The sequence below is a fragment of the Temnothorax longispinosus genome, chromosome 10 (genome assembly GCF_030848805.1).
Source record: "Temnothorax longispinosus isolate EJ_2023e chromosome 10, Tlon_JGU_v1, whole genome shotgun sequence".
Taxonomy (NCBI): Eukaryota; Metazoa; Arthropoda; class Insecta; order Hymenoptera; family Formicidae; genus Temnothorax; species Temnothorax longispinosus.
This window is the reverse complement of record NC_092367.1, coordinates 14,430,605-14,448,383: the sequence shown is the minus strand read 5'-3', so window position 1 is coordinate 14,448,383 and position 17,779 is coordinate 14,430,605. Positions and strand designations below refer to the sequence as shown.

General features: G+C 38.5%; 1 protein-coding gene across 1 annotated transcript in view; it reads right to left on the bottom strand.

The window, feature by feature from the left end:
* Positions 1-17,779, bottom strand: part of Ptp36e (protein tyrosine phosphatase 36E) — a 67,213-nt gene that overhangs the window by 298 nt on the left and 49,136 nt on the right. Inside the window, exons 3-13 of the mRNA XM_071789674.1 lie at positions 13,993-14,120; positions 9,901-9,988; positions 9,227-9,303; positions 8,770-8,904; positions 8,413-8,553; positions 2,150-2,310; positions 1,897-2,032; positions 1,327-1,576; positions 1,174-1,250; positions 522-761; positions 15-359 (exon numbers count right to left, since the gene is read on the bottom strand). Coding sequence (XP_071645775.1) covers positions 15-359; positions 522-761; positions 1,174-1,250; positions 1,327-1,576; positions 1,897-2,032; positions 2,150-2,310; positions 8,413-8,553; positions 8,770-8,904; positions 9,227-9,303; positions 9,901-9,988; positions 13,993-14,120 — 1,778 coding nt within the window. The remainder of the gene's footprint in view (positions 1-14; positions 360-521; positions 762-1,173; positions 1,251-1,326; positions 1,577-1,896; positions 2,033-2,149; positions 2,311-8,412; positions 8,554-8,769; positions 8,905-9,226; positions 9,304-9,900; positions 9,989-13,992; positions 14,121-17,779) is intronic.

Genomic DNA, 17,779 nt, shown 5'->3' with positions numbered 1-17,779 from the left:
ATTTAAAGAAGTACCATGTTTTCCACAAGCTGAGGCCTGTGTCTGCGCACAGTTTTGACGGCTTGGAAAATGTCAACTTCTCCATGTTGAATAACCTGCTCTATGCACGCGTTGGCGGCACAATAGACGCCGACGCGACTTCGGCCATCGGGCGAAACCACAGCTACTGGTCCGTAGTCCGTCCGTTGCCTCCATCTCTCAACCATATTCATGAGCTCTACTAAACTATTTGTGGAGGTGGGCACTTTGTGGCCCATTGGCCAACAAGTCAATTGGAACAGTTGCACGGTCTTCGGCGGTGCTTTCACTCCCGCCATCAATTCCGTCAATGAGACGATTTTCTTGTTTATCCTAAAAACCTGAAAAACGTTATTCGTAAAATTGAAAATAAGGAGGAGTATTATCACCGTGCATTTTTTAAATATATATGCAGATTTTTTTATAAAGATTTAAATAAAATCTGAAAATTGAAAAACTTTCGGCAAATCGTGCGTCACGGAGATTAGAAGATTAGTTCTCACCCAAGTTTTTATGTTGGTGTAATGGTTGTGGCTGATGTGATCAATCGTAAACACGGGCCCGTATTTCTTGGAATGTCTTCCTTCCGGCCAAAAGCTGGGAAAATTCGCGGATGTCTGAGGTGGCACGCACAGCACCACCACCGCGGCGCATTCGTAGTCGTAAACTAGAGACCAGAATTCACCGCACGTGTGTCGAAGGGGCCATTCCGTTACGATATATTCTCTCGGTTTCGTGTAGCCCTGCGTAGCATGACAGTGGATAAAGTTCCTTGCAAGACACTTGGCAGCGGTTGCCGAATATACCGCGGAAAAACGTGACATATATATTTCGACCCGCAGTCGTAGAGCTTTTTATATTTTCGACATTTGTCAAAACTTTATTAACGTTTTACTGTACGTACATTCATTACTGTTAGGCGGTACGAAGTTCGCCGGGGCAGCTAGTATAATATAGATCAGATTTTCAAAGGGATTTACGTCAGTTATATAAACGCTATAACGATTAATTTCCGTTTTAATTATCAACGTGACGTACTTTGTACAAATTTCGTTAAAAGTTTATATCTAAATTAGGAAAATGCACATTTCACAACGATCTGAGGAAAGTTAAAGGTGAACCAGTTAGGCAGGGTGATTTATTTTACTGACTTACATCCACAAAGACGGCGTTGATGTAGTCCGTGAAACTGTTGCCCTGAAAGCTGGTGAGGTACGGTCGAAAGTTGTCCGCTGTAACAAAGGGGGAGATTGATTTGTGGAAAAGCTATTTGTCGAGGCTTTGCCGGTCGCGCAAGTTGAAACTCACGTGGAACTACCAGAACGTCTCTATTCTTCTCCCTGTTATCGGCCCTGTGTCCACCGGCGCAGTCGCCGATCGTGAAACGCGGCGTCTGCTTGCAAATCTGCTCATATTCTCTTTGGTATTCGTTTATCTTAGTTATCGAATTCTTTACACTCTTCTGCTTCAGACGTTGCGACAATTCCGCCACGGGGAACCACGACGTACCGCACACGACAAACTCCTCGAGTGTGTCGTACACAAATTTGTATTGTTCCTGTATGAACAAACGCGTGTACCGAGATATAAGTTATCATTGTCAAAATATACTATTAATAATCAATTTCCGAAAGAATATTAGAAAAAGGATTAATGACGGAGAATTTATTCGTTAACTTATATAATTATCAAAATAATTCAAGTTTCTTGAGAAACAAGAATCCTTAGCAGAAGAGAATATTAATTAACGTTAATTATCAAAATAATTAAAATTTCTTGAGATACAAAAACCCTTAAGAGAATATAGAAAATAGAGCTCTTCAAAATCAAGACTCTTAATTAACACATTGCTTTTATAGTATTTAATTGCTGTTATACCAAATCTTCTATAAGCCCTTTCCTGCTCTGCCTTAACTTCTTCAAGTAGCCAAACACATCAAACGCGTCCTCCTCTTCAGCCAGCTCCATGTTCGCGTCGATCGCTAAATATACCCCCGATCGTCCGCCACCATCGCTTTGTGTCACAAACAAACAAATTTATTATTATCTCATTAGCGCGAGGAAGAGCAAGGCGCTCTGCTCGCTTTTACATAAATAATAATGCAACATTCGAAACACAAGTTGGCCTTACTTGCAGTGAACGACCATAGGACCAGATTCGTTCTTTATAGTTGATCCCACCACGGCTCGAACACGCCGTCTAAATTCCAGCACCGCGTTTCCGAAAGGGCACGTGTGTGAGTGCCATTCTGTGTAATGAAATTGCAACAACGTCCTTTCCTCCGTAATCTCCTGAAAACGTTTTCGCATAACAGAGTTACAACGATCGCCTTTTACGACAACGATCGTTTTTCAACATCTCATTCATAATTGTTTCATACTTCGCGTTTCGTCGTTATACTCTATTTTCCTCACCGCGTTGTCGAACCGCCTTCGGAACACGATAGTGCACGATAGGTACGCGAGATTAAGTGCTTCGAGATTTACGATCGATGTTGAAACGCAGAAAATCGCCGCTCAACAAATTAGCAGGCCGCGCCGATCGCGAAGTCAACTTGCATCGCCGGCAGATTATTTTCCGGGGGAAGATACTGCCCCGGTATTGTTATCCCAACAATGCCGCGTTAAGCTCGACAATTGCAGTCGCGTCTTGCGCTGCCCGGTCCGCGAGTTGCACGTCGCGTCGGGGCGTTCTGTAACGTCTCAGCTTTTGCTATTCCCGGAATGGGGTTACGAGGCTTCCCTCTTCTATATTAAATTTTGCTCAGCCAGTAAATTTCGAAAGTAATTACTGTGTTGTGCTTGCCGTTCAATGGAATAGTGCGCGCGGTAGTTCCGTACGGTTAATAATCTTACGTCGAAAAGTGCTGAACGGGAGACAAACGACAGACTTTAACGAGGTGTCACACGTGTTGACACTCGTCTCACGACGAGATCTGTTCATTGTCCAATCGTCCAACTGCGTAAGTTAAGGTGCGAATTCATGGGACGCTCGTTTCAGCGTATCGCGAGATCACGTGATTTCGATCTGACGCTAGCGTCAAGCAAAGAAAGCTGGATTTTCTCAGCTTTAAGCGTCAAAGCCAAAGCAGCGCGAAGACGCCGAAATTTTGACGCTGTTTTCCTTTTCATGAATTTCAATTGACGCCGGCGTCAATTGTGGTCATGCGACCTTCTTGCCGCTGAAAATGAGCGTCGAGCGTCAGCATGAAAAGGCACCTTTACTCTTCTTAGCAATGATACATTGTGAATCAACGAGTTTATGGCCTACTTATTATATCTTTACAAGAATCAATTAATATATTTTCTTCATACCTCGGTCGAAAGTACGTACTTTCGTCCCTAATAGCAGGGACGAAAGTTTAACATTTACTCCCTGTGAGAAGTACACGCGCGCTCTCTATAACCTTAAACCTTAACGCCCTTTAACCTTAAAAATAGTCATCAATATTGTTCTGTCGTCAGTTAATTTAATATTAAAATATTATTAAAGTCAATTCAATAATCTAGCAAAAATGAACAATATGTCATCTGATGAATCCGTAGACGAGGAAGAAGTTATACGAAATTTCGATGCAGAAGCGCGATTGATAATAAATACAGATACGTTGCCAAAGAAGTCTGTTGATCGATACAATCTTGTTTACGACACGTATAAAAAGTGGCAGATAGAACACAAAACTTCACTGTCAAACTGTGAAGAAAATAATTTGGTTGTGTATTTTAAGGACCTATCTAAAAAATTAAAGCCGTCAACTTTATGGAGTGTTTGGTCAATTTTGAAAAGCACATTAAATTCAAGAGACAATGTTAACATAGGTAATTTTCTTAACTTGAAAGCTTTAGTCAAAAATAACTCTAAAGGTTACAAACCGAAAAAGTCCTTGGTATTGAAATGGGATGAAATTTTAAAATTTATTAACAATGCACCAGACTATGTTCACTTAGCTTCAAAGGTTAGTATTTATATTAATTTTTATTTATTGCTTAATGTTTCATCTTTTTAATGTATACTTAAATTAATAATAATCAACTCATCATGACATGTAAATCTATTTCTATAATAATTGCTGGTTATTTTAATCTTTGGCATATGTGGAGCTCTTAGATGTGATGAACTTACGAAACTTAAAATCCAAGATGTAGAAAACAACGGTAATAAGTATCTTGTTTCTATTCATGAGTCGAAAAATGACATGCTTCGACAATTTATTATCGGAGATCTTTTCTATAAGAAAGTTACTCAGTACATGTCACTAAGGCCTGAAGATCGATTTACTGATAGATTTTTTATCCAGTATCATAAAGGGAAGTGTCAACGTCAAGTTATTGGCAAGAATAAAATTGGGGAGACACCTCAAATTATAGCTGCATACCTAAACTTGGAAAATCCAAAACAGTACACCGGTCATTGCTTTCGTAGAACGGGTGCAACGCTTTTATCTAACTCAGGAGCAAGCACTACCATGCTTAAACAACTAGATGGATGGAAGTCAATTACAGTAGCACAAGGTTGCTTTTTTATTTATTTAATTAGATTGTAGATATTTCCTATCATTTACTAATTGTATAAATACATAAAAATTTAATACTCTGTAAAATATTCAGATACTACACATTTTTATCTTGATATCTTATCTATAAATGATTTAATTATTTACAGGTTACGTCGAAAATTCGTTAAAAAATAGAGAAAAAATTTATGAATGTATTACTAATGCTACTGTATCTAATGATCATCTGAATCCACAACCATCGACTAGTAAAAATTATTCTAGTGGCACAGTAACTGCAAATAAAAATTTAAAAACTACTGGACAAGATGTTAATTCCGATGATTTTTCTGATGATTTTATAATAAGTGAAGATGATCTAGTAACAATTGATAAATTAAATCAGTTAACAACACCGGAACCTCCAATAACCTCGATTACAACACGGACAAAAAGAAAAGTACTAACAGAATATATTAACCAATTACCTCCAACTCATTTTATGAGAAAACCACCAATTTCAGTCTTTGCTAAAAAACAAGAAAATGAACCACCGTTAAAAATGAGAAAAAGTGATGAAACTAATACTCATACTAGTAAACTATCATCAGAATGCTTATCTAAAAATTTAAATTTAAATAATCAAATCATGAATTATCAAAACTGTATATTTACCGGAGATATTACTTCTAACTACTCTAATATCAAGTTTGAAAACTGTGTTTTTTATGGAAGTTTTCTTAATAATTGTGATCATTCAAGTAAAAATGAAAACGATAAAAAAAGCAATAAGAGTTTTTAGCTTATAATGTTTTTTTTATAAATTTTATTATAATTAATATAATTTGTTAAACTAATGAAAATAAATACATTTTTGATAGAATGGAATTAATTTATTTTTACAAAATATGACAAGACTTGACTCTTCGAATGTATTTGATGCCTGCCCCCACGACCAGCAGCACTCGCTTCGCTCGTGCCGCAAATGTCGGGGGCAGGCATCAAAAACATGCTTATTAACATTTAAAGTTAAAAAAAGTAAAATTAATAACGTACTTTCGACCGGCTATGAAGAAAAATCGTATACACTACGCGGGCCAAAAGTTGAAATCTCGGTCCTGCTCGTCATGATGCCCTCGGCTTCGTCTCGGGGCATCATGACGCGCAGGGCCGAAAATTCAACTTTCGGCCCTTGTAGTGTAATATACTATATTTGTGTTTAATAAAAATTCGCCAGTATCTTAAGAAAATACAGTTAGCGGTTAATGCGAATAAAAATTTAATGAACTTTTTTCTTTAACCCTTAATTAGCACGCGGGGTGTCAAACACCCCAAAACAAATTTCGTCAAGTTTAGGCATCTTACAGTAAAATTGATTATCCCTGACTTAAACATAAAATAAAAATAAGTTTTATAAAAATCAAGATTTCAATTCAGAAAAAAGGAACACAGGCAATTATGAAAATAAATACCTTTTTTTAAATATATACCCACTACAATCATAATTTTTTTCGTAAAGTACTCTATCTCAAGAACATCGTGTTAAATTTTTATCAAAAAATATTTATAAAGAAATAACTGTTTATTCCGCCAATATGTATTAAACTCGAAACGTTTATTGTTGTCGACTAATGATTGGCAATGATTACAAAACGCTGCGACGTTTCGACCCTTGGATCGGGCCCTTTTTTCAAGCATGTAACTGACAATCAATACAAAACAAAATTAATTTGGTCGAAGAGATACAATTTTAATACTAATTTAATAAATTATGAAAGACGATACCTGTTAATTTATGTCACAAAACCACACGTCCGTGTCTTTGAAAATTTTACCCGAAATAGTCATGGAGACAAGTCACTATATAAGAACAATGGTCAAGTCAATGCAAACGAACCACAATACAAGTAAAACTCGTGTGTTCCTGAACCTATACTTTACGTGTGTAAGTTGGTGACAAACGAGAATGAGTACGGCGTGACGATTGTGCGTCCCGTGATGCAATGCTGTTGCTCAGATATACGGAGCAATACATCATCGAAGGAGCGCCGACAACAAGCGTGTTCTCTTGTCGGAGTTTCAAGACACAATGATCGTTTCCACGGTTTTAACAAATACATTAGGTTGTTATTGTACATGCGATGCTCACGTGATGCTTATAGCAACGAAATGACTTTATCATATATAGGGTTCAAACTTTCCGTATCCTTTTTCAAATTGATCGTATTGGGGTGTTTTTTAATTAAAAACATTTCTGCAATCTCTCTCTTTTTCGTATTTTTTTCCCTATATGGATGATATCAGTTTCAGACCATTTGAAATTATGGCCTAACATTACACGGTGTTTGCTAACGACGGAGTGATTGCTGTCATGTTTTTTAATGTCTTTTTGGTGTTCATTAACTCGTGTCATTAATTGACGTTTAGTTTGCCCTATATATGTTGCATCACAATCGCCGCAATCTATCTTGTATATTAACTCAGTAGTTTTCTCTTTGCTAAGTCTGTCCTTCCCGCTTCCTATGACACCATCCAGTTTTTTCGGGATGGTATACAAGGTATCGAGATGAACTCTCTTAAAAATTTCATAGTTGAGGCTAATGGATATCATTTTCCAGTGTTTAATGTATGTACTTGATTTTTTTTCAAGCCTATTGAAGCCTCCATTTCGCCGTACCCAACGGTGTGGGGTGTACAACACCCCGTGTGCAGATAACGTTCGATCGCGAATGTGTGCTAGTTAAGGGTTAATTTATTATTAGCATTAGCTTAATTATGTGTTCTCTCTCACAACCGTATTTTTTTGAAATGCATTAAATGTTTATTTAATATCTTTTCTTGAAGTATACAATTTACACAAAAAAAAGATAGATTATATATTATATTACATACAAGAATAAAATGTTTTATCATAAAAGAATACACATAGAAGAATAAACACCTCTTTCTTGTACAATGTGGCACTTAAAAGGAATATATACGGAGGTTTAGAAACGCAGACGGAGACATTAATGTAAGGGAACAGCTTTAAAGTCTGAGAGGACTCTCTCTCTCTCTCTAGATAACGGAAAAAAGTTGAACGAGAAAAGGACTAGGTAAGTAACGATGCCGGTGGTGGAATCAAATCACAAAGCGCGCGGCTCGGAAGAGCTTTAGAAAGTCCTCGCAATTGTCGTTCCTCGTTCACACAGATAAAAGTGCAATTAAATTAGCCGCTCGCGTAATAGCTCCTTGAACAAACTTATCCTCATTCATATTGCGAGTTTGTATCACATTGCGCATTCGGCTGGCGTCATGACGTAGCTGATACGATTTGTATGTACGGTTAATTGAGCTAACTTTTTCGCTAACTTTGCGTCGTTTTCGTCTCGTTCTTATAACGACAGGGCTAGGACAAGCTTCGAGTTGGCATTCGAGCGCGTTACCGGCTGACTACCGCATTATCCAATCGCAATCAATCGCGTTCTTCGCGACTGTTCCGCAAAAATGTTCTCCGTTAAGAAGGAGAAGAATCACGTCCGTCCATGGATCATCCGGATAATCCCCCCCGTTTATGTGACGGCCCGTCGCAAGCTCTTCTGATTTATTCAAGCCTCAATATACACGAATATTCGAACGATGTCGCGGTGGATTCACGTCACTCCGCTCACCGATGACAAATGGCGCGTATCGCGAATTTTTCAACTTTACAAATTCGATATGAATGTTCGAGTTACTGAATTGTTCGATCGATCAGCACGAATATTTGCGCGCGAATGTTTGCGCTTTCTCGCAAATATTGAATTTATTTGTACGGCACGCGTTATTCAATTGCCGCTTATGCCGAAAGTTATTATGTCTAGGATACAAGTACATTTTGAAGAAAAAATAAATATTTTTGTTTTTATTTTTTGCAACTCACGTTATTCTCGTTCTTCTTGTACAGCCTTATCGTCCTTATATGAAAGTTAGCGAGTTCCTCTTCCTTTAAGACGGAAACGCCGATACCCCCGTATTCCTCGTCTTTCTCTTTACTTGCCGGCCAGTACTGTACACACATCACCTGTAAGGGAAAGTTGTGGCTGAAAAGCCGTAGGGCGTAAAGAATTTATATAACGGACTCTAAGCTCTCTTAAAGCTGAGACTCGCGGTCAACGTCATAGCGCGATAAAGACTACTTTTTTTATGACGCAGCAACTTTAATGCCATGGACACCATTTCCGTGCTCCGCGCGTTTTGCGTTTCTCCTTTTTACGAAAGTCTTTAAATAGCTGTTTACCTTGATAAAGTCAAAGGTTTTCGTGAGCATGACGATGCAGGAGGCTTGCTCTTGCCAGACCATCCGCCAGAATTCCGTCACTGTGTTCTCCATAGGTCCCTGAGTGACGATGTAAGCGTTCGGTTTCAATATACTCTGAAACGCAGTGTCAATATCAACATATGTAATTCGACGCTCGACGCATGTGATTAATATTCGTCCAAAGCTTTCCGCGCACGGATGTAATAATCAACTTGCGTGAGCCTTGGTGCGAAAGGCGAATTCAAATTCTAGCCTCGACGAATCGCCGTTTTCTCCACGAGATAAGAGACACGGATCTAGTTGAATTATTGGATCACGTACGAGATCCGCGAATCTCGCGGCGAATCCGCGACTCGTAACACGCTTCATTTGCCGAGGGCCTTTGCGCACTATTAACTTTGCGGATACTTATTATCGAATATCATGACATACTCACATCTACGTAGGATGCATTAACATAATCGGAATCAGGCTCGCCTTCTATCGTGTCCAGCACTACCCTATTATAGTCGTCTACGAAAAGAAGCGGGAAGAAAAACATTTTAGTCCTCCTGATAAAAGCTCTTATTCTAGAGCGGAAATAAATCCTCGTTAGAGGTACAGCGCGCACCGGCAATTGCAACCATCTTGTAACCTTGATTTACTTCCTTCATCGCAAGAAAGTTAATTAACGTGCGAAAATCCGGGAACCAACAGCCAATTCGCGAGGCAGATATATCAGTGCGATAGAAATTATTTCTATCAATATTATAAAACTTTTTATTTATTTTATATACAAGCTTCTCTCTCTCTCATAATTGATATACGATAAAGACTATTTCTATCGATATTATATCTTTTACTTATTCAGTGTCGAGCTTTACTGTAATTAAAAACATTTGAATCTGCAAAGCGTGCTACTACGATTATATCCGTGCTTGTCCACGAATCATTATAAGAGAGAGTTCATTACGTAGCTTTTCAGCGTTTCAAATCGATGTTTTATTTCGTTATGTGCGCAATCAACGCGATTCTCTTTCGGACACGGAAGTGATAATATTCACGGCGACCGAATAAGGGGATTAAGTTAGCTTAGATAGGAACAAAAGGTTATCGACGATTAGCACCTACATGGAATACACTTTTGATTTTGATTCTTTTCCTTGTTTGCGGGTTTCGTGGCGTGTCTGCACGAATGAGTTTCCACCTTCGTTGCCGTCTGCAACAAACACAGAAAACAAAAGATATAAACGAATGAATATAAAACCTCTATAATTATTAGGAAACTCAGCGACGTAATTATTTATTATTAAGCAAAATAGTGTAATTGATTATTATCACTACGTAATTATTCAAAGAACTGTACTTGATAACAATTGTTGATAGTATCGGGAGATTTTATTACGAAAACAACATTATTAACATTATTAACTTAGTTTTTGTCATTTGTATTCTTAGTCACTTAAAAAGTGAATTATTGTGTCGCGTTTTAATAACAGAAGTGTTATTACCTTTTGAATGGATATTAAATTGAATGCTATTTAATTTAATTTAATTTATTGCGATGTTTGGTGGAGGATACAGTTATAGAGAGTATAAATAAGAGTGTATGCAAATGGTGAGGCATCAACACGATGTTGTTACTAAGCCTACCAATGGAGACAGTGTAAATTGACATATAAAGGATATAATATAAAAACGATGGATTCGCTCACGGGAGTAAAATTTTGACGTTGAACACATTCGTCGCAGAACTTAACAATACGCATACAGTAACTCAATAGAATATACGCACGCACACACACTCGCACGTGTGCGCGTTAGCAGATACGACATACCGTGCAAGCAATCAGTGATGCGCAGATTGAGATGCATTTCTAGCAGGAAGTGCAGACGATGAAATGAAAGTGGAATGAAGCTATATACAAAGGATCGATTCAGAGTCGTTATTAACAAACGAATTTTTATTATAAGTGGTATAAAGTATTTCTTTTTACGATTTATACGCCTGCAATAAAGCTGACAGCTATAATTACACAACATAAAACTCTGGTTATAAATATGCTCGAGTAGAAAAAACCTGTTGCCTTCTTGAAAAAAAGTTTCACAAAAGCTGTATCGGAAGAAAGTTCTTAATCGATAACGCGAAACTTGTATGTATCTCGTGCGTGCGGATAAATTCATCAGTTTTCCCGTAAAAAGTGCGTATATTCTGCGCGTTGGAATTTTTCAAAATTGTCAAAGGTATACGTGCAACGTTTCGCGTCAATTTAATCAGTGAGCATTGCAGATCGTATTTTTGGCGCAGTTAGCAAAACTGCGAATATTTCAACGATTGTATACATTTTGCGATACAGTGGAAGACTCCGTGTCGTTTGCTTTGGCAGTAGCAATTGCCCAAGTCCTGAGATTCGACAAATCAGAAAACTTACGCGACAGCTGCGTGCTAAACATGTCGCATTTACTTGGCTAAACCCGCGCGGAAATTGTTCGCGCGGCTCTTTTTAAAACGTCGTCGACGACACGCGTTATAACAACATATATCGCGTCGATTTTTCAATCGATTTCTGTTCGTCACAAAGTATTTTCGACGTTATACATTGGTCAAAAGAGAAATTATCTCCATTATTATCGCTGTTATTAATTCTTTGATACTTTTCAAATTTACTTAATTCACGCGCTGCATAATTGCGCAATTCTCGCAAACCGGAAGTTCTTTCGCATTCCCCGCGTGCCTTCATGAATACGTATGACACTTTTATTCGCCAGTATTTGTCGAACATCAGGAACTTTCATTTCCGATAATGCCGGGCGGATTTAATTTAAAAATCACGCCGAGATGATTTTCGCGTCGCCGCATCGTGCCGCGGCTGGATTTAAAATTCAGCAGCGGCCATCCCCCTGCCGTCCGTCCTCTCTATTCATTCCCCCTCGCTCGCCGTTATTCGCAGATAGTTCGTCGGATTTTTCCTATCATGAGAAAAATGCTAGATTGTCCCGAGGGAAAAAAAACCCGCGGAAAGGAACGTCCCTTTTCGATGACACGCGAACATTTTTTCGACACGATGAGAGACTGATGACGGAGCGTCGAAAGCGTCGTGCAAAAAGGAGATTTCGTCGTATAACCGGCCGCGATTTATGCAAGCGTTAGAAGTCTGCGAGGACATCGGATAGCCCGGGATAATCTGCTGGCGTATAAACTGCACTCGAAGGCCGCGCCGTCATGCATACGGTACGAGAGCAGGGTTAAGAGCTTTCTCGTGTCGATGGCGGATACCCGGAAAAAAGCTGTCCGCATTTGCCGCGTTTACGAAAGCGTTTACCCGCGTATCACCGCGGATTCCTCGGATGCGCTTATGCTGATAGACGCGGTGTAAACCGTCGACTTTCCCCGTGTAATAAGACGCGATAGATACGCGTGTGAAAGACGAAATTGACGATCGTTCAATTTAAATCTTAAAAGTTATATTATTGGACCTGCTGCGAAAATCTTCGCGTGAATCTAGGATATTTTAAGACTCAGTCCTCATGTTGCAAAAATATATAGAGGACGAAGCCTTGCTAAGATAGTCCATCATAAGCAATTGGAATTTCTCAAGAGTAAAACTGCATACGTAAGGGAGAAATATTTTCTTCGCATTACAAAGGATAGATCGATTTTGCTATTCGAGGAAGACGGAAGACGTGAAAGCAACTCGGTGAAATATGTAAATATTGCCTGAGAGCCCTCATCTCTTGAAACAGCAGTGGGGTGGAACGTGATGCGGCTGAGATATGAAGGGAAGAACGAAGATTGGAGCCGAACGGATGTCGTTCTTCAAGGTGTTGCAGTTAAGAATTCAATTGTGTCATCCGCGTGGAGGTTTTTTTTCTATTTTGCGCGCACCGCGTGTGCTACTTGCATAATAATTGGCACGATAACTTGAGACTAGAGATTAAATCGTATTGGAAGAATATATTATAATTTTAATTTTAGTACGGCCATAAAATACGTGTTTCGAATCTGAAATTTCTTACTCCAAAAAGCTTCTCCTTATTTTAGCCTTTTAATAGCTTTAACAATTTTTAAAATAGTGTTCACTTATTAAGTAAGAGACAAATATGCTTTACATATAAATTACAATTTTTTATTTAAAAAAACTTATACTGTTCAATTTAAAACTAAAACTTTTGCGCTTTAATAAAAAAGAGGTCAAATGTTATCAACGTTATCTTGATGCAAGACATTTGACGGATATTCTTGCGATTATATCGTCGCGGCTTTGATCTTCCTGGATCGAGCGAAGGTATGCTAGCGCAAATTGCCAAGGTAAAACCTATCTCGGTATATCGCGAGAATTTGCGTTTCGAAACGACTGTCTAATGAGAAACCGATATTATGCTGAGTCTCAATTTCTTGACCTACTCCACCTCAAGAGGTTTACTTTGTCTCTTGGCTGTCTGCCTATATCGCCGAGCACTCTGTAATATCCATAAGTACGCCTACGTGCCGCACGAACGTACATAGAATCGGCTGCATCACGTATTTTCGATATATGTATCTAACAAGCAAATAAACTTATACCGGCATATAACAATGCACCGCCGATCGGTGTTCGCCTCGATATCTGGTGAAATATCGGAAAATAATTGAGTAATAAACGGCTACGAAATAATAACATCTACGTCTGTAGCAAAATACGATCAGGAAGCAATACCATTTTTAACCATATAATACAAAAGCATAACTGTAGGTATGTTTTCTTTAACTCTTAAATGCGCAATTTTTCATAGCATTCTAAGTATTTTTAAAATAAATAATAATTTTTTATTAAATTGTAAATAAAATAATTCTGGGCCTTCTCATTCAGCAGGGAAAGACGAGCCAAAAAAGGCCAGACAAAACCCTTTACAAATGTTAAAAGCCGCGCATTTTCAGTTCATACTTCACAAGGGAGAGTACACGGAGCATCGAAAAGTCGCTTTGCATATATGCAAAGCTTCGCGCTTAAGGGTTAAACTGCGTGCGAGACTGGAAGGCGAACATGCAGTTTCAAGATTATAAGATGTAATGAAGTATGACTAATTGTTGTAACCAATAAATCGATAACGCGTATATCGAAGAACCGTGGCGAGGAAAAGGTCGTAAGAGTTGTCGAAGCGAAAAAGCGAGAGCCCAATGGGAACTGAGAGGTGACCGAAGTTGGATGAGTTGACAGGAAATGAGATTTGCCAGGGCCTCACCTGAAACTCCACCCGGTATAGAACCGGGAATTTTCGGCGCAGCTCGCACAGCTTCGGGTATTGCGAGAGCTCAGTCGGAGCGGTCGGCAATGTGGTGCTCAATTTGCTGCTTCCCAATTCTTCCGTGGCTGCGGACAGAAAGATAAGAGAGGGTTCTTAATGCGGCTAATAACGAAAAAACAATATAACAGTGACAATAAGATTAATTGGCAACCGTAGAACGTCGTCTTATCGCGCACCTTGTGTAACATTGTTATATTTACAATGGATACAAATCAAACTGATGTAATTACGTAAAGTGTATTACGTAAAGAAAGAACAAATCGTGGGCGAGTCTTTTTCTTTTCGAGCAGCTGCGGATTAGTTGTTCGCGCTCGCTGAGATTTTTCGCTCGGGGGCACGAGGGATCTTTTTCTCTCGAGGGTGGAAAGACGAATGGAAAATGCGGTAAGCCGAGATGCGAGAGACAGGCGAGGGTGAGACAAACCGCTACTCTTCGCTCGAGGAAAATTTGCAGCTGCTTGTCACTCTCGGCACACTTCCTCGGCACACGTACGTTCTCTCTCTTTCTCGAGAGAGAGAGAGAGAGAGAGAGCGAGAGAGAGAGAGAGAGAAAGAGAGAGAGACGCGTGCACGTGCACGCCGTAAACACGTGTACGTGTAGGTACAACTGTATATTTATATGCCGTCGAAAATTATTAATCCGCTGAGATCTGTACGAAATCTGTACGGGACGAATCTTCGGTCTGGAATATAACTGACATTAAAACGTAACGGCAGTTTCATAAAAGTTGAAAGTATCATTCTAATATTATCCTAATTACCTTTCGTCGTTTCAGTAATATAAAACCGAGCGCATAACTAACTTTCGTGCTCGGTATAGATTATTCTAGGAAAATTATGAATTCTCCCGCTGAATCTTTTAGCGTCCTTAGAATTATTCATTAACAACACGGAGAAAAGTAAAAGATTAATTATAATCGTACGGAATATTCAATCGCGGGGACGGAAATAGAGAGAGAAGAATTCTATGGCGTTAAAATTGCCTTGAAATTAATGCGTTTAAGGTGTGGAACAGTTGCCGATAATTAATTAATCCCGTTTTACCCTTAGCCGTTTTGGATTTGCTGCTATGGTGGAAAGTTTGCTATTGACATTTAAATGTAAAAAGCAATCGACGCGCGTTTCGCAATGACGATGTTACGTAATATGCACACGAGCCACGAATTTCAACTGCGCGTAATATGCCGCGCTTGATATGCGTATTTACGTATGAGTGGGAATTGAATTGATTAAAAATATGGCAGAAGTCTCTCTCTCTCTCTCTCTCTCTCTCTCTCTCTCTCTCTCTCTCTCTCTCTCTCTCTCTCTCCTCTCTCTCTCTCTCCCTCTCTCTCTCTCTCTCTCTCTCTCTCTCTCTCTCTCTCTCTCTCTCTCTCTCTCTCTCTCTCTCTCTCATATGCAACAGAATGTCGGTTGTTGTAAAATCTAGATGCAAAATTCTATAAATTACTTATGCACGCGTTTCGGATACACGTGCATGACAGAAATTTTAATCGGAATATCATGCACGGTGAAAGGTCGAAATATATAATACAATTCACAACTAATACTATTTTAACGATACCGTTTTGAATGGTTCATCCGAAAACTCGTTTAACACTAGAACTATCGACGATATTAATTTCTGCTATTTAAGTGTATACGTGTATTTTTTAAAAAAGACATAAAGGAGAGAAGCAAATTGCTTAATCATTTACATATTTCAATAAAAGTCATCGAAAATTTCAGAAAATGCATCATTATTTTGAGTAATTTAAAAAAATATTACAAATTAGTCATTTCGATCGCCTTTGATAATTCTAGTGTTAATAATATTCTGTATGTTTTACATGCTCTCGCGTTTAATAAGAGCTAAGTTAATAATTCTAAAATGCGATGTCCAACAATGCAGATTGAGGCTTCTGATTACCTGGCACGCTCACAGGAACGCGAAGTTGATTATACATAACACAGTCTCATTATCCTTTGTCTCTTTCGGATACAAGAAACTGCGCTTACTGTTAGCACCAGCAACAGCGCAGCTGCTTCCGTTCTAAGCTTGCTAGCTTTGTATTTACCGATACATAGTAATATAAGAGCATCGCAATCATGCCTTTGACAATATAATGGTAATTTTTTTAAACTAACAAATTTAAAAACGTATATTAGAATAATTTAAAATATGTTTTCTAGCGTGTTATATTAAATATGTAAAATCAATAATCAAAAGTACTACATATATAATTTCGATAAAACTTTTAAGCGATAAATATAAGACGAGAAGGGATCGAGATTATTCCCGTTTCTGTTCTTCCAATTTTGGTCCAAGATATGTAAAAAAAATGCTGAATTTCTTGAACATCATTCATCATTCTTCATAAAAGAATGTTGTAACGTAATGAATTTAAGAGATGTGCGAGTATCAATTTCTTATTTGTTTCACTGTTGTTTTCCGATAAAACGGTGCACCACTTTTCGGAAAATCCGCATGAATGTCGCGTCCTATTAGGTTCCTGCATGCCGAACCGTAAAGAGCGTAAGCGTTTGCGTTGGTGGTTGTTTATCGGTCCGCATTTATCGGTTAGGTACATCTATTATTAGAGCCGTACACATAGCGCATACATAACGCACCAAATCAAGTTTGTTATGTCGTGCATGCGAGATCTTGATTGCAACGCATCAAATATGTTGTTACGTTGAAAGTCCACGCGAGACATGACATCGCTTACACATAAAAATGTAAAAACAAAATCGAGGTACAGTAAAACAATTTTTGAAGATTTGAAAGAATACAGAATGTACCCCACATCGTGCAAAACTTTAACGTATTCGTAACAAAAATTCGTTTTTATAGTCGAACCGATATTGATTTTTCTGTTCAACTTTTCATTTTTTATTTGTAAGCACTCTAATGATCAGCTGCTATTAATTTCTAATAGAAAAATTAAAATATTACATATTAGAGTTATTTAATTCTTTGTTTTTTAATAGATGAAATTAGGTAATTGTTCCACTTAATCTGCGTCGAAAGAGTCATGCGTGTCACGCAGAAATTCAAAATTACTTAATTATAGTATTCCAACATGGTGCATCTTCTGCAACAAGATCATCCACGTGCGTCTAACGAATGATAACGCAGCGATAATTAATCAGCGTTTCTCATCTTCCTGTTAATTTCTATATAGACATGGTGAAAATTGCACGAATATAAAATATTTTTTCGTATATCTATGCGATATGATTGCAAGTAATCAGAAACTGAATGCAAGTGCTGTCAATGCGCCAGCAATTAAATCGCGCTTTGCTTTCTGATCTCAGATGAATGTAAATTGACCATCTGGATTAACTTGAATGTAGAGTTAGTCATGCACACTTCCGACCATCGCGAGCACTGTATTTTAGTCGTCGAACATTGTCCGATCCGAGAAAGCTGGAGACGACCCTTCGACGATTGAATTAAGAAGTTGCAGTTCTTCGCGACAGCCACAATGAATTCCGGCCAGGCGATTCGATTGTTTTTCAGAAGGGTTTCGCGATGATTACACAGAGTGATTCGCCGGAGAGTAACTCGACCCCTTTCGCCGTCGACAAGTTCGACGTCGACGTAGAAAACTTTCTCAGCCGATCTCTCGTTCGCGCGATCGATGAGCGCTTTTATTTGCCTAAGCAAATACTGTACTTCTATATTTTTATTGCAGGAAATTATTAATTTAATCGTACGCGATTTATTCGTTAAATTTGCAAA